Below are 22,497 nucleotides of genomic sequence, written 5' to 3'. Positions count from 1 at the left end.
TCCTGAATCGCCCACCCTGTCCCCTTCAGGGGTCTCTTTGGTCAAAGCCTTCCTCCCTGCCCTTGTGGCCCAACTACAAAGTTGCAGCATTAGGGAGAGGTGTGGGGAGGACTGAGTGTGTGAGAGAGGAAGGGATTGGAGGCGAGGGGCCAGCGGGAGTGAGGACTGGTGAGGTGGAACAGGCTGCCCGGAGCAGAGCCCTCCAGGGGTTCCCGAACGAACATCTCCCCCACGGCCCAGGTCATCTCCCAGCACCATTTGCATCTTGCAGTTCCTCGGCTGGGAGACTCCTGATGGCCCATTAGCTCCCTTGTCACCTTCCCTGCCGCCAGCAGCCGTCACAGCCTCTTCTCCCTTCTCCTGCACCTCCCAGCTGTCAATCACGCCTGACTCGGTCTCCAGAGCCCTCCCACCTCCCAGCCTCTGAACAGCCCCCCCACCAACGTGCGCCCCCTCCCCCCGGCCCTGACTTCACGCCTCTGTCGCTTCGTGTCACCCCTTCCTGAGTGGCCCGGCCTCAGACCCCACACTTCCACATACCTCCTGGCTCCCAAGACACCCGCCGCCAGTCTCTGTTTTCTGTGTCCCCTGGGCCCTGAGCCCTCGGCCTGGGACATGAGGACACTCACATCCCGAGGACCAGACTTCTTAGGGGGTGGGCGCTGGAGGACGGGGGTCTGTCTCTGCCTCAGCCAGATCCAGCTGTCCAGGTTCTAGGCAGGGGGTGGGGGAGAGCGAGCAGGCAGTAGAGGGGGACGAGGCACAGAGCGGCTTTCTCTAGCATGTTCTTCACTCCGCGGTCACCTATTAAAGTCAAGTCCATTTCGCCTGCACCCCGTGACCAGCCCTGGCTGGAGCGCAGGCTGTGTGATGTCCCCGCACTGAGCATCTAAGTGGCACCTGCTGTTGGGCGGGGCACCGCGGGGCAGGCAGAAGGGCTGGTGGGGTGAGAACTCCAGGGGCTTCAGGGTGCACAGCTGGGATGATGGGGGCCAGTGTGTCAGGGAAGAACCTCAGTTGCCACCACCGACTTCCAGGAGTTCCAGCTCCAGGATCCCCTCCATCTCTGCCGGCCCTGCAGCCCCAGGAACTTTCTGCTCTGTGCCTTGGGGAGCCCCGGGCCCTTGCCATGGCCCTGAGCTCAGGGCCACCACGGGGCCCAGCCAAGTCTGCCCCACGGGTCGGACCCGTTCAGACCCCTGCTTCGGCAGAGTGTGTGTTGGGCTCGTCTGTACTGTACTGCAAACCAGGTATTTCTGCTAACTTTGTACACTCAGGGTTGAAGATTAGGGGGGATGGGGAAGCATTGGGGCGCCGGGCACAGCACAGAACCTGAGCTCTGACTATGTGCCGGGGTTCAGGTCCCAGCTCCGTTTCTGTGCCCTTGGGTATGCCACCTACCCCGGTGCTGCCTCCGTGTCCCCGTCTTTAAAGAAGCGTGCTAATCCTGTTGTCTGTTGTTTGGTTCCTGGAAGGACATCGGTCTCTGGAGCAGGGGCCCCAGGTTTTTGTGGGTCCTCGAGGGGCGATCAGTCTAGAGGTTGCTGGAGGTGGTGTTGGGAGTGGGTGGGGCAGCCGGCCGGGGAAGCAGATGCCCGCAGACGCCACGACTTCCTCGCTACCGTGTCTGCTGCAGGCCCGTGCAGGCCTGGCCGCGTGCTCTTCCCTCCCCATAAGGCCCAGGGGTTGTCCGAGTGTGTGCATTCCCTGCGTGACGCAGGCGTCTGGAGCGGCGTGTCCGTGTTCGTTAGGAAGAATGCTTTGCCTTTTGTGTGAAACAGGAAACCTTTGCACACAGGCTGGGGAAGCGATGCCTTGCTCCGTGGAGTGGGCTCCCCAGAGGAGACGGGAGATTGGGGCATGGAAGAACCCGAACCTGCCTGGCCTCTTAGCCCTGTGGGATTCTCTCGAGCCGCTGGCGTGGGGCTGCAGGGCAGCGGTTTGCCTGTGCCCCGGAGATCTTGTGTTGTGCTCTTTCCAGGCCGGCGTCTTTGCCCTGGGCCCCTGAGAAAAGTGTGAATCTGCTCTGAGCTCCGGCTCCTGCCAGGCAGGCGGAGGGAGGGGCCTGGGGCGGCATGGCAGCTGTCAGAGCCAGTGGGCTGAACCCTTGCCTACAGCAAGGCATGGTTAGTGGAGGCGGGGGAGCAGCGGCAGCAGCCTGTGGCGGGCGCTGGCTTCTAGCTGGGTATCTCGCACCTGCCCCAGGCTCCGCCGCAGGCAGTGGTCCATGCCTAGCCATCTTTGCACCATCCAGCCAGCTCTCCTGTAGGGTCCAAACCGAGATCTGGGGTATTAGTTTTCAGTTGCCAGACACCAAAGTTCCCACGAGCCTAGAGGCTTGAAATGACCCTGTTTATTATATCCCTGCTCTCTATAGGTCAGAAGTCCAGGCCCGGCCCGGCCCACCTCTGTGCCCAGGGCCACACCAGGCCAAAGTCAAGGTGTCTGCAGGGCTGGGATCCCCTCCCCCAAGGCGTGGAGGCCCCATCCAACTCCCTTCAGGAGTCTGTTTCTTGTAGCCGTGAGGTCGAAGGCCAGTGTTCTCGCTGGTTGCTGGCCAGAGTGACCCTTGGCCGTACAGGCTGTGCCTTGGTGCTGGCTGGGTGGCCATTGTCCCTGGCAGCAGCTTATTCAAGTCAGTGGGCGTTTATCCCCAACAGCTGTCGTCATAGGAATGACCCCGCGTGTGGCTCGCCCCGCACGTCCCCAGGTCCTGCCCGCACTCTGGGGGCAGGAACTGCACAGGTGGCCCTCTTACATCTCTCCCTGCTACACCAGCTCTATCTTTTTAACTTTACAAGAACCCTGAATCCTAATTAGGAGATCAAGGCTCAGAGAGGTTGAGGGGCTGGCCCGGGGTTCCACAGCTAGTACATTTTGGGGGAGGGGATCAAAACCCAATTCCCAGGGCCAGTGTTGTGGTGTAGCGGGTAAAGTCGCCATCTGCAATGCCGGCATCCCACACGGGCGCCAGTTCAAGACCAAGCTGCTCCACTTCCGATCCAGCTCCCTGCTAATGTGCCTGGGAAAAACAGTGGAAGATGGCCCAAGTGCTTGGGCCCCTGCCACCCATGTGGGAGACGGGGATGAAGCTCCTGGCTTCTGGCCTGGCCCAGCCCTGGCACTTGTGGCCATCCAGGGAGTGAACCAGTGGATGGAAGGTCGCTCTCTGTCTCTCCCTCTCTCTGTAACTCTGCCTTTCAGATAAATCAATAAATCTTAAAAAGAAAGAAACCCAGTTCCCTCGGACTTCAAAGCCATCAGGGTTTCCCGAGGTTTTGTGTTAGGATTTCTGTGGAGACCGTGGTCGGCATCTGGGGACTGACCAGGGATGAGCGAGGCCTTCCTGCTCACCTAGCCCACAGACCTCCCTGTTCAGACCCAAGGCCACTGCTGGGGGATGACCTACCTTTGAGAAGAGAGGAGGTAGCAGGTGGGAAATGAGGCCAGAAAGCTCTGGGGAGGAGAGGAGTCAGGTTCAGATGGTTGCAAAATGGCTGCCTCTGCTCCAGGCATCACAACTATATCCAGAAATAGGAAGCAAGGCACAGGGCCAGAGGCCCCTCTTTGAAAAGTCATTTTTATCTGGAAAGTGCAGTCCCTCCCAAAATCTCTCGTAGACGTCCCTTTCTGTTTCAGTGGCCAAAGCTGGGTCTGCCTCTCCTCCTTTCAGGAGCTCCTCATCTCTGTGAGCCAATGTGGATACAGGAAGAGGATGGACAGTGAGGCTGAGAGGAGAGTTTCAAATGGCCCCGGAGGCTCCCTGGGCTCCCTGGGGCCAGTTGGGGTCTGGGGTCTGGCGTCTCTGAGGACTGCCCTTGGCTCTCCATGCAGTCGGGGGACAGCCAGGGTGAGGTGCATGGGCACGGATTCTCCAGGCGCGGCTCAGCTGGACCCCCGACTGCCCCTCTTCCTGAGTGTTTTTCCAGGCAGGAGCAAACAGCTTGTGTGCGGATCAGACCCGGCAGGGCGCCTCGTGGCACTCCCACGTCGTGGCACTCCCACGGACGGCCCCGCACAACTCCGGCTCCCACAGTGCAGTGCCATGTCTTTGGGTGCTGTAGAGGCCCGGGCAGGATCCCGGGAGCATCCTTCCTGGCTTCCCTTCTCTGAGAGCTGGGCCAGGTCCCCGAAGTCCTCCCCTGCACCCCACGTCAGTGTGAGACGGCAGAAGTCCTAGGCCCGCGCACGTCCCCCAAGTCGGGTCGGGAGACAGAGCCGCTGGGGGCTGCAGTTTTCTGTGAGCTGGAAGGAGCCGTGGGAGCTTGGTGGTGGCCATGGGTCCCACTGCCGATGCTGTTGACGCAGCCGCTCACTGGGTCACCGGGGTGGACATCCCTGTGCAGGCTCGCTCCGCCTTACTGGGGAAGCAGTGGTCGCCGGGACAGCCCCTCCCCCACAGAGCTCACGCGAGGGTGGGGCTGGGGTATAAACAGATAGACACGTTTTTAAACATTTATTCTATTTATTCGAAGAGCAGAGAGACAGATAAACAGAGAGAGAGAGGGAGGCAAAAGTTTCCCATGGGCTTGCTCATTCCCCAAGCACCTGCGATTTGCCAGGACTGTGCCAAGCCAAAGCCAGGAGGCAGGAACTCTGGCTGGTGTCACAACCCAAGTACTTGGGCTGTCACCTGCTGCCTGCCAGGGCTCACATTAGCTGGCAGCTGGCGCCGGAAGCAGAGCCAGGACCGGAGCCCAGGAGTGCAGTTCGGGGGTGGGTGTCCGGAGCGGCACGGAGTGCACCAGGCGCCTACCCTTCCACAGGTTGTCACTGAGCAGGTCAAGTCTGACAGGGATGGGAGCTCTGAAGCCATGGGGCTGCTCCAGACAGGACGAGCAGGTGACCTTGGGCTGGGGTCTGGGTGACTGGGGCAGGAGGGGAGCAAGGACAAAGGCCCTGTGGCAGAAAAGCCTCGGGCGTGCTCGCAGAATTGCCCGGTATGGCCGGAGCAGAGTGAGAGAGGGGGCGCAGAGGAGGAGGTCAGAGGTCGGGGAGGAAGCAGAGGCTGCAGGTAACGGCCTGGGGGGGCCTGCTCAGGAGTTTGACTTATGTAATAAAGATTTCCTTATTTGAAAGGCAGAGTTATACATATATATAGAGAGATCTTCCATCTGTTGGTTCACTCCCCAAATGGCTGCAACAGCCAGATCTGGGTCAGGCCAAAGCCAGGAGACTGGGACTCGATCCAGGCAGGGACCTGGGCACCTGGGCCGTCTGCTGCTGCTTTCCCAGGTGCATTAGTAGGGAGCTGGAGGGGAAGCCGCATGGTATGGCCGGGACTCTGCTCTGATACAAGATGCCGGCGTGGCAGGCAGCGGCTCTACCCGCTGTGCCACAGTTTGGTTTGCTGTTCACACGGCCTCTGGGGTGGGTGGTGGTAAACAAGGGTCTGGTTAACCCTTGAAAGCTTGGCAGGTTGGTGTGAAGTGAGCGGACAGCCGGGTCAGGACCTGGAAGAGTCGCTGGGCAGGCCAGGGCGGTCCCCCTGGGGACAGCCCCTCGGGTCCATCTTGGACCTGTTTGCCGTGGAAGCCTTGGGGACCCGGCGAGCAGGACAGGGCCGGGCACACGGGAGCCAGAGGCGCCGAGCGCGCCTCCTACGTTTCTGCGGATGCTGCTGGCGCGCCGGGCCGGCTTGTGCACAGATGAGGAGGAATCCAGGGCCACGGGACAGCCTGAGGCCCCATGGGGACTGCGCGCTGGAGGCTGGATCTGGCTGAGGCCGGAGCTCCCACTGCCTTCCCCGGGCCACACACACGCACAGTGTGGGAGGGACAAGGGTTGCAATTAATGATGATCAAAATGCAAACAGCCCCAGGAAGAAGAGCTCTTTCAGCCGCATGCAAGCTGCTTTTCAGCCCTCCGTGCTGTCGCTTGCCAGGGAGCTAAGCGCAGGCGGACTGAAAGGGGAGATGGGTGCGTGCCAGGGGCTGGGCGCGGGGCCCCGCCCACCCGCTCCCTCCCTGCCCCCATCCTGTGACTTCTGCCCTGGGAGCTCGGGACACAGCTCGCTCTCTCTCTCTCTCTCTCTCTCTCTCTCTCACACACACACACACACACACACACAGCCTCAGCTGCCTTCCCTGTAGAATGGGTAGACACGGGCCTCCTGGCACTGGCATGGCAGGGTACCCAGGGTCACTGGTTAAGTCCCCAGCAAAGCACCTGGCACCCAGTGTGTACCCGATTAGTGTCATCACCCTCCCACCCGTCTGGAGTTGTGTTGCTCCGGAGAGGGAGGGGGTGATGCTGGCGGGCAGGGGTCTCCACGGGACCCCCAGGAGTCCGGTTCCTCCCCGACCTTGGCCCACCTGCCCGCAGTCTGTGCCCCTCCAGGCAGGGCTGCACAGCCAGGGAAGCAGGGGAGCAGGGAGGGGGCAGTGGGCCTCTCAGGAAGCTGCCTGCATCCACACACGCCCCTATTGAGTACCTGCTGTATACCAGGCGCTGAGCTGCAGCTCTCTGCGTGCCGGGCCCGTTCTAACTGCTTTGCAGTGAGAAATCTCAGGACACCCTTGGGTGGGGGGGCTGGGGCTTTGCACACAGGGGTGCCAGAGCCCAGAGGGCTTGGGCGGTTCACCTGAGGGCCAGGGCTGGTGTCTGAGCTAGCAGTCCCATGTCTGTACCAACAGCCGTGTTTGCTCACAGCTCCAATGGGCTCTCTGGTCCCGGAGAAGCTGAGAGTCACGGCTCAGCGCAGCCCTGGGCACTCACAGGCTCCGTGGAGAGACGGCCAGGATGTGTGCTGGTCACTTCACCCACACGTCTGCGCGGGAGCAGAGGTGACCCCTCAGGAGCTCCCTGAGTGTGGATCCCCCTCAGACTGGGGCTCCCTGGGGACGGGGCTGTGCCTCCCCTCTCAGACTGGGGCTCCCTGGGGACGGGGCTGTGCCTCCTCCCTCAGACTGGGGCTCCCTGGGGACGGGGCTGTGCCTCCCCCCCCCAGACCAGGGCTCCCTGGGGACGGGGCAATGTCCCCGAGTCTAGAGCACCCCAGCCTCTCCAGTGGGAGGTGTCACCCTCAGGCCCCTCTTTCACACCGGCCAGGGGCTCACCCTGCCTCTCCGGTGCCTCTCTTGTCGCTGGCCCCAGGTGGCCTGTGGCCTCGCCGCCCAGGGACTGGCTGCAGTCTGGGTGCCTCTGATTTCAGGAACAAAAGAAGCCAGGCTGCAAGCTGCTCTGTGGACAGCGACAGGGTTTCACGGTCTCTGGAGGAAAAATACATTTTGCTTGTTGGAAAAAAAAAAATGTTCTCTTTGAGCTCCACGGAGACAGAAAGCGGAGGAAAAGCGGTTATGGGCTGGGCTGGCCAGGGCCCTCTGGCCCGGCCTCCCAGGCTGCTTCCAGCTGTGTGCCCGCGGGCACCGCCCTGCTGCCCGGAGGCTGGGGGTGGGGGGGAAGGGGCCTCAGCAACCCCGCGGACTGGGGCTGATGGGAAGGATTCAACGTGGGGGGCACTGGTGGTGGGTGTCGAGGGTGGGCTGCTTGGCCCTGGGAGGGTGGAGGTGGCTCTGGTGCCGTATTAGCCTGTGCATCCCCCTGGAGAGTGACCGCCCTGGCCAGCACCAGCCTGGTGGTGACGGCCCCAGCGGGCCAGCCTCGCCGCGACCCGGAGCTCCACACCGATCTCCGCAGCAGCCCTGAACTGCTTTTAGCCCCCTTTTATGGATGGGGAAGCTGAGGCACAAGGAAGGCGGGTCACTTGTGCAGAGCTGGGATTGAGCCCAGCCTATGGGACTGCCCTTAAGCACTACTCACTGCAGCCAGAAGGTGGCGCTGTGCCCAGCATGGCCGTGCACCAGCCAGGTGGGGAGGCACAGGCTGCACCCACCCCATGGCCACTCCTCTTGGTCTTCTTTCATCTGTCCGACTTGCCAGGTGCCAGACAGGCCTGTGCCAGCGGCAGGTTCCCTGCCCGGGATGAGCCCACAGCCTGGTGGAGAGAAAGATGCACACTCATGATTTTGCATCCCAGGGTGGGCTGAGTCCTGTCCTGGGTCACAGGGTGGCCCGCTCCAGGCCAGAGAGTTGGGGCGGGGCAGGAAAAAGGACTCGGTTGTCGGTCAGTGTCCAGGAACTTGAGGAGGAAAGGTAGAACATTCTGGAAGGCATGTAGGGGTAACTCCGGTGGTGTAGGGGAAACGGCCTGAATCGGCCTGGGGTGCTGATCGCCAGGGTGACCTACACCCCAGGGCTCACTGAGAGCCGGGGAAGCCAGGCGACGTAGTTCTGTGTCTTCCCCAGCTGCGGGACCGAGAGAAGCCTCATCTACTCTCTCTCTCTCTCTCTCACACACACACACACACACACACATACACACACACATACTGCTGAAACCCAGGTATCGCTCTTTCGCACTAGCATAGACATGGCTACACCTGAGTCCAGGCGGAGCTCTGCAGGCCAGCCCGCCTTGCTGTGACTCCGGGTGTTGCTTTCCTCATGGGGAAGGGTTGGGACAGGTGGCCTGTGAGGCGCCTTCCAGCAGGGCCCCGCTCGTTACAGGGCTTCATTCTGGAACTCAGAGGCAATCCCAGCGTCTACCCTGGTGGAGACGCCCTTTGTTGCTTTCAGTGGCCCCCACCCGCCGTGTCTCAGGCCCCACGACTGTGGAGTCCTCTCTGACGTTAGGGTGATTGGTTTTTGCTGCAATCAAGGTAGACGCCCCTGTCCGCAGCCCAGCGTGCTTCCGGAGAAGGCCGGCCTAGGCAGAAGCCAGCCCCGCTCGTGGAATGGGTGCCTGGTGCCCGTGGTGTCTGCCGCCTGCCTTCCAGAGCCACCCCATGTGGCATGTCATCAGGTGTTTGTCCGATGGCTTCCGAGGCACCGCTGGTGGGGAGGGCGATGGAGAGCAGCAGAGGGGCCGTGGGCTGTGTGGGTCAGGGAGTTGGGGTGGCTGATATGGGAGAGTACTCCAAGGCCTGGTTTCCCACACACTGGCTGGGGACCTCTCTCTCTCTCACGGGGACATAACTGGGAATGCGCTCAGGGGCGGGAGTTAGAGCGGCCTGTGAGCGTGACCTGGACCACCGCGGGCATCCGAGAATGCCGGGTGCCTGCACCTGCTGCTGCTGCTGCAAGTGTCTGTTGGAGGTGGTCTTTGGTTCCCGCCTGGGGCGGGGGGCTAGGTGGTGGGGTAGCCTGTGAGGTCATGCGGCCCAGCAGCCTGATGGCTTTGGTGATGGTGACTCAGGGTACGGCTTCCTTCTAGACTTTTCTGTTTCTACCATTGCATGGCCCCTCCCTGCCCTTCCCGGGCCCTGGTCTGCCCCTCAGCAAGGAGAAGGTAGACCAGATGACCCGCCAGGAACCCACACAGGCTGTGGTCATTGCTTTCTCCTGTGGAAAAGCAGTTGCAGGGACCCGAGGGGGTGGGGGTGTGTGGAGGGGATTTGTTCTCCCCTGCATGAGAGGTCAAAGCAGAGACACAGCTAAAGTCAAGAATGGGAGCGGGATTTCTCGGAAGAGAGTCTGAGTACACATTCAGACAGGAGTGTGGGCAGACCCAGGAGGAGAGCAAGAGGGGTGGGCTGCCCGGGAGGCCTGAGCTGCTCCCCCTTGCAGGGGCCCCTCCACTGGGTGGGGGAGGCGCCCTAACCTGGGCATGGTTTGGGCGGCGTCAGTGGCATGTCCACCTGGAGCTTGGTGTCCCGTGCTTGCCATCTTCATGCTGGATCAGACTCAGGTGCATCATGGGAAGCGGGCTTGCAGGAACTGGCGCGCCAGAGGATGGAGTCAGGGTGCAGGGCTGGAAATACAAACCGTGGGGAACCTCTTGGCTCCGTTATCCTTACCTAGCCCACATCAGCAGGGGTGAAGGGGGAAGGGGACCCCCTTGGGTCCTCTGGGAGGGAGATGGGACAGGCTGGTTGGGAAGAGACTGTCGGGAGGGTAGGCAGGGAGTCCGTAGCTGTCACACAGGCAGGCAGGTGGGCAGGCGCCCGGAAGGGGCTTGCAGGAGTTCAGGAGGCAGGGGTGGGAGGCGACACACGATGCTGGGGTGTGCTGCTGAGCAGGTCTAGGTGTGCCCCTGGGACCCAGTCTCCTGGGGCCTCGGGCAGATGGCCTGGAGCGAGCTCAGAGCCACCCTGGGGAGTGAGGATGCCAGGTGTGTGCCCCAGCTCCTGCCCATTTTTGACTGTGCACTCCGGCAGGGAGCATGGACTTTTGGGGAGGGCGGAAGCTAGTGCGGGAGAAACCAGGGGTGTGAGCAGGACGCCGTGGGCTGAGAACCCGGCACGCATCCTCCACCTTCAAGGCTCTTGCAAACAGCGGCCCAGAGAGGCTGAGTCACTTCTGAGCCCTGGGCATCAGATCCCCGTGCAGGGAGGGACCCCAGGCCCGAGGGGCGCAGCCTGCCTGGGCTGGCTCCCCAAGCCTCAGCTGCTGGAGTGAGGACGGGGACCCACAGTGTGCGGCACCCATAGGGCACGGCCTGACCTGGCGCTAGGCTCAGCTGGGAGGGGCTGCGCACCTGTCCAGAGCCTTTTCTGTCCCCAGTGCAATCTTGATGCTGGGCTTTCCCGTCTGCTTATCAGGGTCAAGTGTTGGCCCTGGCCTTGACCACAGAAGGACCCTGGTGTCCCATGGGAGGTGTAATTAATCCACCAACGAGAAGATGCAGTACACTGGCTGCCAGCAGAGCCTGGGAGAATGCGGGACTGGGTGGGAGAGCTTTGATTGCTGGATTTTCTTTTTGCGGGGAGGGGAGGGGGAGTGTCTTTTTTTTTTTTTTTTTTTGGTCCGTCGAGAGACAATGATAAAAGGAAGAGCCTAAATATCAGGCGTATCAGGATTTGGCCCAAGAATGAGCAGCCGTGGGTTACTGGACACCGGGCTACCCATACAGAGTGTGTGCCGGGTGGGGAGGGCCACAGACCCTGGGGGTAGGAGTTAGGCCGAAGGGCTGCAGGACCCACGCAGGGCCCCGCTTGTGATGGAGCTTGCTGGAAGTGCCCAGAAAAAGCCTTTCTCCTCCTGTTTTGCCGGAGGCCAGGCCAGGGGCCGCCTGCTTCTGCCCAGCCGGTTCCTCCCCTCCAGCCTCTAACTCCTGTCTCCCCTCTTGCAGGAGCCTCTTGGACAAAGACATGTTTTCCAAGTCTGACCCACGTAAGTCCTGCCCTGACAGTAATCCCAGCAGCGAGGGCTTGAGCCAGGCCGAGTGCTGCTGTGCCACGGGGTTAAGGTTCCACCAGCGGGGTCTGCAGAGAGAGACGTGGGGGCATGGGCCCTCTGCGGCCCCCATTCTTATGAAACCCCAACACAGCAGAGCCTGTAGGGAGAGGGCAGGGTGTCTGGGGTGCCGACGGTCTCAGGCCAGGGGAGCCAGTACACCTCAGAGATCAGCTGTGGCCTGGTGGGCGCACAGACGTGGGCGTCCAGGGCTCCTGCCCTGAGCAGTGTGCGGCTGGGGCCAGGCAGGCCTCTGACTTCCTCCATGCCTCAGTTTCCCCATCAACTCCAAGGCCCCTGCGAACTGGTGCATCCAGGACCAGTTGTGGGGTTATGGTCCAAGCTTGCGGGCCAGACTCTTACACTACTCCCCAAGACCCCACCCCCTGCCCAGACCCGATAGTGTGACCCGCGCTGGAGTGTCTGAGCCACCTGCCCAGCCAGGCCCTCTCTAGCCCGTCCCCAGCTTCCTGTGGGCCTGAGCCATTAACCTGTGTTTTTCTTCTCCCTCCAGTGTGCGTCATGTATACTCAAGGGATGGAGAACAAGCAGTGGCGGGAGGTAGGTGCAGCCCCCCCACCCCAGCCTGGAAGTGCCACCGTGTCCCTGGCTGCCTGTCCGTCTGCCCCTCCCTAACTCTGGACAGTCCTGAAGCGGCCCAAGGCAGGCTGGCGAGACGTGCAGGGGTGGAGTCTTGTCCTGGCAGCTGCGTGCTCCCACCCTCAGGGAGCCCCCGAGTGAGCGGGAGACGGGCTGGGGGAGGGGCCAGGCCTGTCACGACCACCCTGCCTGGTCGCCTCATCACCTTGCAGGCTTCCCATCCCTCGTTGTAGCTAACATGAGCATGGCACAGTTAGGTGAGGCCCCTGCCCAGCAGCCTTGGGGGGCTCAGGACTGCCCGGCCTGGCGCCAGGCCCCACCGCCACCCTCTTGTGCAGTCTGGTCTCCCTGGCACCACCCGACCCTGCTGCCCGTGTCCCTTGTGGTGGGGTCTGGGCCGAGAGGGCAGACTGCGTCACAGATGCTTCAGGAGGTGAATGGGGTCCCCAGACACCACCAGTCTGTCCCCTACGCTGCAGCCAGAGGGCTCCTGTGAAACCCGAGTCGTAGTCTGCCCCTCTGCTGAGAGCCGCCCAGTGGCTTCCCTCTTGTCCCCCGCGATGGCCTGTCTGGCCTCAGCCCCGATCTGGCTGCCTGCCCCAGGCTGACCTTATCTCCCACGGTTCTGTCCCACCCGCCCTCCATTCCTGCCACACAGGGCCCCCCCACCCCGGCCCCAGGGCCTTTGCACGTGCTGTTCCTTCTTCCCAAACACTCTTCTCACATGCCCCCCTGTGGCTTTCCCCAGCCACCGGATCTAACATTTCAGCCCCTCCACACTTCTTACTCTGCTTCCCGACTCCCGCGTTTGACCACCTTCCGCTGTGTACTGAGCTCCACTCACACGATGCTCTTGGTGATCATGGGCCGTCTCCTTTAGTCCCTGGGCCCTGGTGAGCACCTAGAACAGTGTCCAGCCCACAGAAGGTGCTTAATAAACGGTTGCTAAAGGGCTGGACTAGGGAAGGGGGCGGGGCCTCCAGAGGCTGCCAAGGATGAGCTGGGTGGTCTCGTCCCCACCTCTGCCTCACTCTCCTCTCGCTCAGCCCCGGGGGAGATGGTTTCCAGGTGCAGAGGGGGAAGGGGGCCCTGGGTTGGGATGGGAGGGGCTGGGCTCCTGGGGGATCTTCCGGGGCCTCTGAGTGCAGGCTGCCTTCCTGGTGATCCGAGGAGGCACAAGCATGGGCCGAAGGGGACAAGAATGAGCGAGGCTGAGGCCAAACCCCATGCCCTTCCCCACCCATACCTGGCGGCTTGTGGGCTCTGGATAGAGACCGTATGGGGGCTCCCCGGGAGCTTGCAAGGAACCGTGCAGCCTGCTCACGTGCACTGATGACTTCTGAGGCCTTCGGCCCGGGCTGCCCAGGGCTGTGCTGATGCCCCGTGACTTGGTGAGGACAGCATTACTTGCGTTCTGTAATTGAGATTTGTCTCCCATTGGCTCAGGGTTCTCAGCGGGCTGAGTTGCATCTGGATGGCCCACGCTCTCCCAGGGCACAGCGGAGGGGAAGAGGGTGGCCCGGGGTGCTGTCGCACATACCTGTGCCTCACTCCCGGCCCCGGCCCAGCAGGACGTGGGCCCTGGAGCAAGCTGCTTCACCCCTCAGGGCCTGTTCCCATACCGGTGACGCGGGGACCTTGCTGGCCCGTGGTGGGCGTGGAGCAAGGAAGCGGAGGGCCCGGTGCTGGGTCCTTGCTGTGACTTGGGGAGTGCCAGGCATTGGACCCCATCGGCCTCAGCCGGTATTCCCAGCAGTAGGGTCTGTGGGGTGCCGGGCGTGTACCAGGGGCTGGGGAAAAGAGGGGCGAAGCATGAGCTGGAACTAGGGGGCCACAGCCTGCAGGGGTGTGCGGGACCCCAACAGCAGGAGCAGGAGATTATGGAGGGACTAAAATGACAGTTCAGGGGGAGGGGATGCACAGCCAGCATGCCACATCTTTTAAAAAATGATTTATTTATTTATTTAGACAGCAGTGACTGAGAGAGAGAGAGAGGTCTTCCATCCACTGGTTCACTCCCCAAATAGCCCCAACAGCCAGGGCTGGGCCAGGCCAAAGCCAGGAGCCAGGAACTCCATGCAGGTCTCCCACGTGGGTGGCAGGGGCGCAAGGACTCGGGCCATCGTCTGCTGCTTTCCCAGGCGCAGTGCAGGGGACTGGGTGGGAAGCAGGGCAGCTGGGATGTGAACCAGAGCTCCAGAACGGATGTCAGCATCGAAGGCGGTGGCTTAGCCCGCTGCACCACCATGCACTTTGTGGCAGGTCCTGTGGCTTGTTAAAGCCATGTCTGAACCTAAACACAAGGCGTCTGGCTAAGGGGCGCATGCTGTGGAGCCGGAGGGGAGTGAGAAGGGACAGTAGGGGTCCTGCGGCTCAGCCTCCTGATCCATGGAGAGGAGCAGACCTGCCTCGCTTGCAGAATCAGGGTGCTGGGCTCCTGCACAGTGAGGGGTGTGCACCTGTGGAAGCCGAGGCCAGCTGGGTGTCATTGAAGCCAGGAGACACAGCACCTGGTACCGTCGCAAAACCGGTGGCGTAGCAAGGGCACCGAGGGAGGCCGGGTCCCCGTGTGGTTGTGTGTTCAAGGAAACCAGTGAGAAGCGGTGAACTGTGGGGTGGCAGCAGTGGGGAACCATGACTGCTCCAGTCTCAGGCATGTAAGGGGGAGCTCCTAGGACCCCAAAAGGGGCTTCCAGGTAGGATCAGGAGCCCCCAGAGCAGGCAGCCTCACTCTCTTCCACTCCTCTGATCTCTGGCTGGGGCTCCCGTCGGCAGAACCTCACCAGGAGCCCTCCAGTTGGGTCAGCCGCCCAGCACAGAGCAGCGTGGAGGCGAGGGCGGCTCCCGTGCAGGAAAGGTGCAGGGAGGGGCCACCGAAGGGAGCTGCTGGGTGTCAGCGAGGACAGCGGTGAGCATCCTGAGAGGCCGAGAACGCTGACCTCCCTTCCCAGAGACGATCAGGCCCGGGGCCTGACTCCAGGGGTGACGGTAGCAGAGCTGGGAGCTATTTCGGGAAGATGCACTTACACAGGTCGGGAGTGGAAGGAGGGCCTGTTTCCTTGCCTGCTCCTTTGTGACCTGCATAGGAGAGTATCAGGAACGAACGGAGAATTTATAGACGAACCCAGATCCAGCTCTTTGGAACTGCCCCTGGGAGCGCAGCCGGCCCTTGCCAGTAAAAGGCAGCCAGAGCCCGCCCCTCCACCTGCTGGTCCACTGCCCCTCGGGAGCAGCCTGCCTCTCGGTTACCAGAATCCTGGCCTGGCCGGGTGATAACGATCCTGTGACCGGGAGTGGGGGCTGGGGGCAGTGCCAGCCCAGCGGTTTCTGCAGGCGGGGCCCAGGCGTGGGGTTTGCATCAGGCGGCAGGTGAGCCAGTTCCCCGATCCCAGCCAGGATGAAAGCTGCTCTCGTGGCCTCCGGCTGCCCGGTTGCAGCTGATTTTAACTGTTTGGGTCATTTGTGTGCCTTCTGAGAAAGCTTCATCTTCCCAGCACCTAAATCTGTCACCACATTTTATGAAAATTGACTCAAGATGTAATTTTAGCCTAGAAAATCGAGCGCTATTTGCATCAGGGCCTGCCGGGGCTTTTGCACGTCCTGGGAAAGGCGGGCTGGCCAGGCAGGAAGAGCCCCCGAGACACGTTTGCTGGACAGAAGAATGCACACCGTGGGGAGACCCTCTTGGTTCCCCATTTGAAAATCAGAGCTGGTGAACCCTGCCCCTCCCTCGCCAGCAGAGGGTCCCTTGGAAGGAGGGCATGGGAACCCTCCTTGCGGGGTGCCTGGTTTGCCTGGTTGATGGCTGTGCGGCACATGTGGCCCCAGCCCTCACGCCCCCGCATCCCCACGGCCCTGCTCGCTCAGCCTGTTTCTGGGCAACCTCAGCCTGTTTAACATTTTACCGCCCACCGGGAACAACGGTTCATCTCTAAACGTTCAGAATGCTCTTCCCAGGAGTTCGGGATCTGAGATGCACCTGCACGTGATCTTGACCCAGCGAGCGTCTTAGGCTGCTCAGGCTGCTTTCATTGGAGTGGCTGATAAACAACAGAAATTTGTTTCTCCAGGTCTGGAACCTGGGAAGCCCAGGATTCGGGCACTAGCAGCTTTGGTGTCTGGCGAGGGCCCAGCCCCTCGCACTGCACCTGCGCATGATGGGAGGGGTGAACCGTCCGCCCTGGGCCTCTTTGTAAGGGCCGCGTCCTCGTGACCTCATTACTTCCCAGAGGCCTGGAGCAGATACCCTGACCCGGGCATGAGGCTCTTAGCATGAGTTTTGGAGGACATAGCACTCTGATGATAGCGGATAGCTACTGTGTGGCACAGGGGGAGTGCTGGGGAGACAGACAGACCGGACACTGTGTACAATCACAGGAGCTTGCTTTCAGTCCAGGAGGTGACGACAGGATACGCTGATCACAACACCATTCATATAACCTTCATGTGCAAGGTACTGTTCTGAGCGCTTGTGTGCTAGCCCATTTCATCCTCACAACAACCCTATCAAGGAGGTATTTATTTATTTATTTAGAATCAGAGAGACAATCAGAGCTCTCCCATCTCCTGGTTCATTGCCCCGATGTCCCATAGTGGCCAACGCAGGGCTAAGTTAGGCAGAAGCCAGGAGTCAGGAACTCAATTCAGGTTTCCCACGTGGATGGCAGAAACCCAGTTGGTCGCACGGTGACTGCTGCCCCGCGTGGCCTGCATTAGTAGGAAGCTGGAGTCAGGAGCCAGGGACAGGTGTGGAGTCCCAGTCTCCAGTACATGGGAGTCTTAACTGGTGTCTTTGCTGCCGCACCAACACCTGCGCCACGAGGCTCTTTATGTCACTGTTCCGGTCCCTGAGCAGCCTGGCTCTTCCGCTGGAGCACCTGCCATCCAAGGTGTGTGCCATGCCACATCCACTTCTCCAGCCCGCTTCGTCCTGGGCCGGCTCCCTCGCAGTCTGTGCTCGCCGTGGCTGCCTGTGAGGGTTAGACCTCGAGCAGCACCATCTGGTGTCCCACTGAGCTTTGGGGCAGGTGTGCTTTCTTCCTGTTGTGTGTGGGGACTCACCCATCTTTCACCTGAGATCCTGTCCAAACAGGATTCGTCCAGCTCAGACTGGGCCATGTGCAATTGCACGTGTGACGTGAGTGATCCCCACTGCGTGTCATCCGTTGGATTCGTTCCGTTCCGGTTTGTGAAGGTCACAGTCATTTCCGGCTGAGCTTTCCGCATCTTGATTCTGCCTCCTGGTGCTGCGGCCACCCTCGTCGTCCTCTGGGCGGGTGATGAGGAGTGAGTGGTTAATGGGCTGGGGTGCTGGGGTCCTCATTACACTGACCTGTGGGAGCCTGTTCAGCCTCCTGGGTTCTCCGTCACTTGGTGGTAATCCATTGCATGCTCATACGAGCTCCCCATCTGCTCGCTAACGACATCATGAATAACGCTCAAATGCTTGGTCAGATGGCGCCCTGGACTCGGATGTCCCCACCCAGCTCTGATGCTTACGGTCACTGTGGCCTGGTGAGGGATTTCTCTCCTGCAGTCTCAGCCTACTCACCTGTAACCTGGGGCTGAGAGACCCTGGGAGGACTGACTGAAGGATCACCGGGAAAACGCCTGGTCAGTGCCCAGCTCGGGCACCTGGGCACTCCGTCCATGAGGGAATGGCCCCCCTTGCAGACCCTGGGAACTCAGCCGACCCCAGCGACACTGCAGCCGAGTCCTGAGCAGTGTAGTGTGTGAGCCTTAGGGGAGGATGTCCCAGGCAGAGGGAGTAGCAAGTGCAAAGGCCTGAGGTGGGAACAAGCTCCCTCCAATGTAACAGACAAGAAGGCCAATGGAGTTTGAGTTGTGTGGGTGACGAAGATGTGGAATTCAGCAGAGCCAAATCCCGTGGGGCTTTGTAGGCCTTGTAAGGAGTTGAGATCCTGCTCTAAGAGTGCTGGGAAGCGACTCGAAGGTTCTGAGCAGGGGAGAGATCGGGAACCTGTAGGGGAGCAACTTGGCCATGGGGTGCAGGGCGGACTGCAAGGGGGAGGGGCAGAAGCAGGCAGACAGTTGCCATCCCGAGGACGTCCTGGGACACAATGGCCGTGGGCAAGGACAGTGGGCGTGCACCTTGCTAGTGCCTGGAGATTCAGTCTGAACTGACCCTCTGTCTGCCAGACCCGGAGCTCGTATTGGGGTCCCCGATGACCCACCCGAGACCTGGCCCTGTTATGCCAAGTCGACCTCTGTGGAAGGATGGAGAGAAACAGCTACACAAAGCAGGAGACAGACTTCTCTCAGAAGAAGTCTTCCCCGTGGCGGGCTGGGGTTTGGCGTTAGTAACTCACTTGGAAGGCAGAACAACACACGCATACACACGGGTCTTCACTCCACAAATACCTCCAACAGCCAGGGCTGGGCCAGGCCAAAGCCCGGATCCAGGAACTCCATCAGGGTCTCCCACATGGGTGCAGGGGCCCAAGCACTTGAGCCGTCATTCGCTGCCTTCCTAGGCGCATAGCCGGGAGCTGGATCAGAAGCAGAGCAGCCGGGACTGGAAGCGGCGCTCCAATACGGGATGAGGGTGTTTCAGGCGGCGGCGCATCCTGAGTGGCACAGCGCCCACCCCAGGCCATCTCCTTTCTTTTTAATAATTTTTAAAAGATTTATTTATTTATTTATTTGAAAGGCAGAGCTACAGAGAGGTAGAGAGAAAAGGAGAGGGAGAGGGAGAGGGAGAGGGAGAGAGAGAGAATGTCTTCCATCCACTGGTTCACTCCCCAGATGGCTGCGACGGCCGGAGCTGTGTTGATGCTGGCACTGCAGGCGGCGGCTTTACCCACTTTGCCACTCTGACGGCCCCCCAGACCCCTCCCCTTTCTGGAGGGAGGCGTCTCCCTCTGCAGAGAGTCCATCCTGAGCCTTGGGTCCTTTGGGGAAGCCGTTAGTGGTCTTCACTCCCGTCACCCAGCTGAGTTTTCGGCACCCTCGCTCTCCATCCTCGGGAGTAGGCCTTCAGCACTAAAGCTTTACTTTGGGGCCACATAGGTCCGGGGCACCCACTCACAGTCTTAAAGTGAAGAATTTACCTTTAAAATATATATATTTTTAATCTTATAATTTTTGGGGGCAGGGGAGAGAGAGTTACAGAGAAATCGTCCATCTGCCGGTTCTCTCCTCAAATGCCCCGGACAGCCAGGGCAGTCCAGGCTGAAACCAGGAGCCTGGAGCTCCATCTGGGTCTCCCACGTGGGTGGCAGGGGCCCAACCACTTGAGCCATCACCTGCTGCCTCCCACGGTGCTCATTAGCAGGGAGCTGGAATCAAGAATGGAGCTGGGACCCACCCCCAGGCCCCCTCCCCTATGGGATGCAGTGTCTTAACCACTGCTCCCAGATGGTCAGGGTGGGCTTTGCTAGCCCCAGGGCTTCGTGGTGGTATCCCAGGGGCGGGCTAGGATTCTGCACGGCCCCCTCCCCTCCTTCTCCAGCCAGGAGGTGCTCCTTATTTCTTCGTGGTACATCAGACACGAGCCTCGGGTGTCCTGTGAAGAGAGGTGTCTGTTTCGTAGCGGAGCCGAGGCTCTAAGGCAGACCCCAGTGGCTGAGCAAGGTTTGCTGTTCGGGGTCGGCATCCAGGCGGCCGTGCAGCTGTGGCTGAGATGCCGGCAGTGTGGGCTCTGTAGCCAAGCCCCGACACCGGCAGGGCGGTTTGGGGCAAGTGCTTAGGCTCAGGGACCCGCTGGGAGGATTCAATGAGCTAATTCACGGAAAATCTCCTAATGGCTCTTTTTATAAGCCCGAAGCGAGAAGCTTGGTCTAGAGGAAGGAACCACTGTTCTTTCACACATTCTAATGGCATTTGGTGGGAGCTGTAGATACCTTGGGGTGACCTGGGGGACGTGTCCCTGGGGCGCCTCCCTCGATTGCGCTTGACAGCCTTTGGGGTGGGGCTTGCTCAGGCCCCTCCCCCTCCTCTGCCACTGGACCCTGGGTTTGGGGGGGGTGGGGATGGGGCCAGGGCAGGGTGCAGAGAGCTTTGCCCACAGCTTGGCAGTCAGGCTCCCTGGTGAAAGGGCCATTCCCCCAGGAGCCGGGACCATTTGACAGATGTCTGGCACAATGGCTAATTAGGAACCAAGCTGTTTGGCAGCGAAGTCTTTCATTAGGAGCTTGGTAAAATTTCACTGGCCTCTGGGCTAGAGAGGGATCCTGCTGTGGCCAGGCCCCGAGGGCCCAGTGGCCTCCGTGTCCACACCCCGGCCATTCCACACCCAGGAGCCTTTCCAAAGCCGGGGGGTGGGGGGCAGCAAGCCCAAGAAACCCAGCGCAGCTGCCAGGGCTCCGCCTGCCGGACCTCAGGCACGCCACTTCTCGCCCCTGCGCCTGGTTTGCCTCACTGTGTTGTCAGGGGTGGGGTCGGTTCTGGTAGCTTCCAGGGGGACAATGAGAGTGGGCAGGGGGCCTCCTGATGCAGCTGTCAGGAGAGGGCCCCAGGGAGGAGCTGCCCACACCGAATGGCGCCAAAGTGGGCCTGGCAGGGAGCTCTGGGGCTGGGGTGTCTCTGGAGCTCCCTGCAGCTGTAGTTGTTGGACAGCAAGGGCTGCCCAAGTGCGCAGGCTCGGGGAGAGCCAGCTGTGCGTTGCCCGGCCAGGGGGCTGCAGCGCCGGCCGCGGGGTGCTCCTGGGAGGGCCCCTCTGGCCGTCTGTACAGCCAGATCCCCAGGGGGCTGGAGTGCACTCAGGGGTGTGCAGAAGTGATTTGAAGATGAGCAGTCCGATACAGTGCGAGGCGAGGGAGGAGGACCGGATGGAAGGAAGACATCTGAGCCAGAGTGGGCATCGCCAGACTTCTGGGAGAAGGGGGGAGCGCTGTCTGGGGCCTGAGTAGCCGGGTGACCTGGGTCTGCACTGCCCTGCCAGCCTCTCACTGCTTCATCAAGCAGCTCCAAAGCCAGGGGGTCCAGGGCCTGGGGGGCGGGGCAGGCAGAGGCCTGGGTCAGGGCCACATCGCCTGTGGCGCCTGACCTGTGCAACCACCCAGACATGGAGGAAGAGCAGGGAGAAGAGACGGAGGCACCGGAAGCGTTGAGAGCTTGGGCCGAGGGTCGGAGACCCGCAGGAAGGGAGGCTGGCTCGGCAGATATCCTGGTTTCCTCCACTCTTGCTGGTGGGCAGCTGCCTGGGTTCAGATCCTGTGCGTCACACTAGCTGTGTGATCTTGGACAAGTCTCTCAGCCTCTCTGAGCTTTCTCTTGGTTCACTCGTCTATAAAATGGGGATAATAATAGCACTACGTGAATTGATATGTGGCGGGCAGTGTCTGGCGCCATTATGATCAGTCCGGAAGCCCGGCTCTGCAGCACACTGTGGGAAGTGCTTCCTGCCTGCTTCCTTTGCCCTGTGTCGGTGATGTGGGTATGCCCCCTCTGAGGCTTTAGGCAGTCCATCCCCTGGATCACAAGCCACAGGGCCCTGGCTAGGGGCGGGCCCTGGCTCATGGCCTGGCTCTGGTGCCCGTGCCCCCCGGCCATGGGCATTTGTGGAGATCTGACCCAGGTGGTGGGAGATGTCCCCCAGACACTGTTGCTGCCCAGCAGGTGGGCTGTGAGGGGGAGGAAGGGGCCCACATCACAGAAATCTGGAAGCCACAGAGTGCCTCTTCCCCAGGCTGCCTGGCCCGGTGCCTCAGTTGGCCTGTGCTTGCACTGGCGGCACTGAGTGGCCAGCCCACCCCCACCCTCACCCAGCGGCCTCCTTGCCTCGAGGTCCAGGCTTCTAGCTGCGGCCCAGGGCACTGGGGACGTGCAAGGGGGACAGGGCTGGGTCTCCGTGGAGCTGCTGCTTTGTAGAAGCAGAGGTGGCTCCCCCTCAGCCCCACCCTGGGTGCGGAAGATGGATGGAGAGAAACGGTCAAAGAAGGGCTTTCAGGGGTCGCAAGCACCAGGGGGCCCTGCAGATGGAGGACAGAGACCACCCTGGCGTGGAAGATGAGCAGGGACCGGGAATAACCGGCCTGTGGAATCATGAACACATTTTATGTCCCAGGCTCTCTTCTAAGTACAGTCAGCAGCCCCCGTGTCCATGGGTTCTGCCTCTGCAAATTCCACCATCCAGAGCTGGAAAAGATTTGGAAAAAAAAATTGTGTCTGCACTGAACCTGCTGACATTTCCCCTTCTCGTTATTCCCTAAACAATACAGTATTATTGCAACTATTTACATAGCACGCACAGGGTATTAGATGCCGTAAGTCATCCAGAGATGGTTGGAAGTGACCAGAGGATGGGTGTGGGTTATGTACGGATAACAACGCCACTTAAAATATTCATTGATTTAATGTGTTTGAGAGGCAGAGACAGATGGACATACAGACGGCTCCCATCGCTGGTTCATTCCCCAAACACCTGTCACTTCCAGGACTGGGCCAGGCTGGAGCCAGAGCCAGGAAACTCCATCCCGGTCTCCCACGTGGGCGGCAGAGACTCAAGCACTTGAGCCATCACCTGCTGCCTCCCAGGGTGCGCATGAGCCAGAATTGGGAGCAGAACCAGAGCTCAGACAAAGGCACTCCCCATGGTGTACATGGGGTATACGGGGTGCAGACGTCTCAAGCGGGATTTTATTTTTTAAAGATTTACTTATTTGAATATCAGAGTTGCACAGAGAGAGAGGGAAAAGCATAGAGAGAGAAAAAAGTCTTCCATCCTCTAGTTCACTCCCCAGATGGCTGCAATGGCCAGAG

The 22,497-nt window shown here is 60.9% G+C and overlaps 1 protein-coding gene across 2 annotated transcripts in view; it reads left to right on the top strand.

Annotated features, from left to right (window-relative positions):
* The window catches only part of CPNE5 (copine 5), an 83,869-nt gene that overhangs the window by 975 nt on the left and 60,397 nt on the right, over positions 1-22,497 (top strand). For both annotated transcript variants that reach the window (XM_062187472.1, XM_062187471.1), the window contains exons 2-3: positions 11,072-11,112; positions 11,690-11,736. In XM_062187472.1, coding sequence (XP_062043456.1) covers positions 11,072-11,112; positions 11,690-11,736 — 88 coding nt within the window. The remainder of the gene's footprint in view (positions 1-11,071; positions 11,113-11,689; positions 11,737-22,497) is intronic.

The sequence above is a fragment of the Lepus europaeus genome, chromosome 3 (genome assembly GCF_033115175.1).
Source record: "Lepus europaeus isolate LE1 chromosome 3, mLepTim1.pri, whole genome shotgun sequence".
In the NCBI taxonomy this organism is placed as follows: domain Eukaryota; kingdom Metazoa; phylum Chordata; class Mammalia; order Lagomorpha; family Leporidae; genus Lepus; species Lepus europaeus.
The sequence above is the reverse complement of the archived record's forward strand: the minus strand, read 5'-3'. Positions and strand labels throughout refer to the sequence as shown.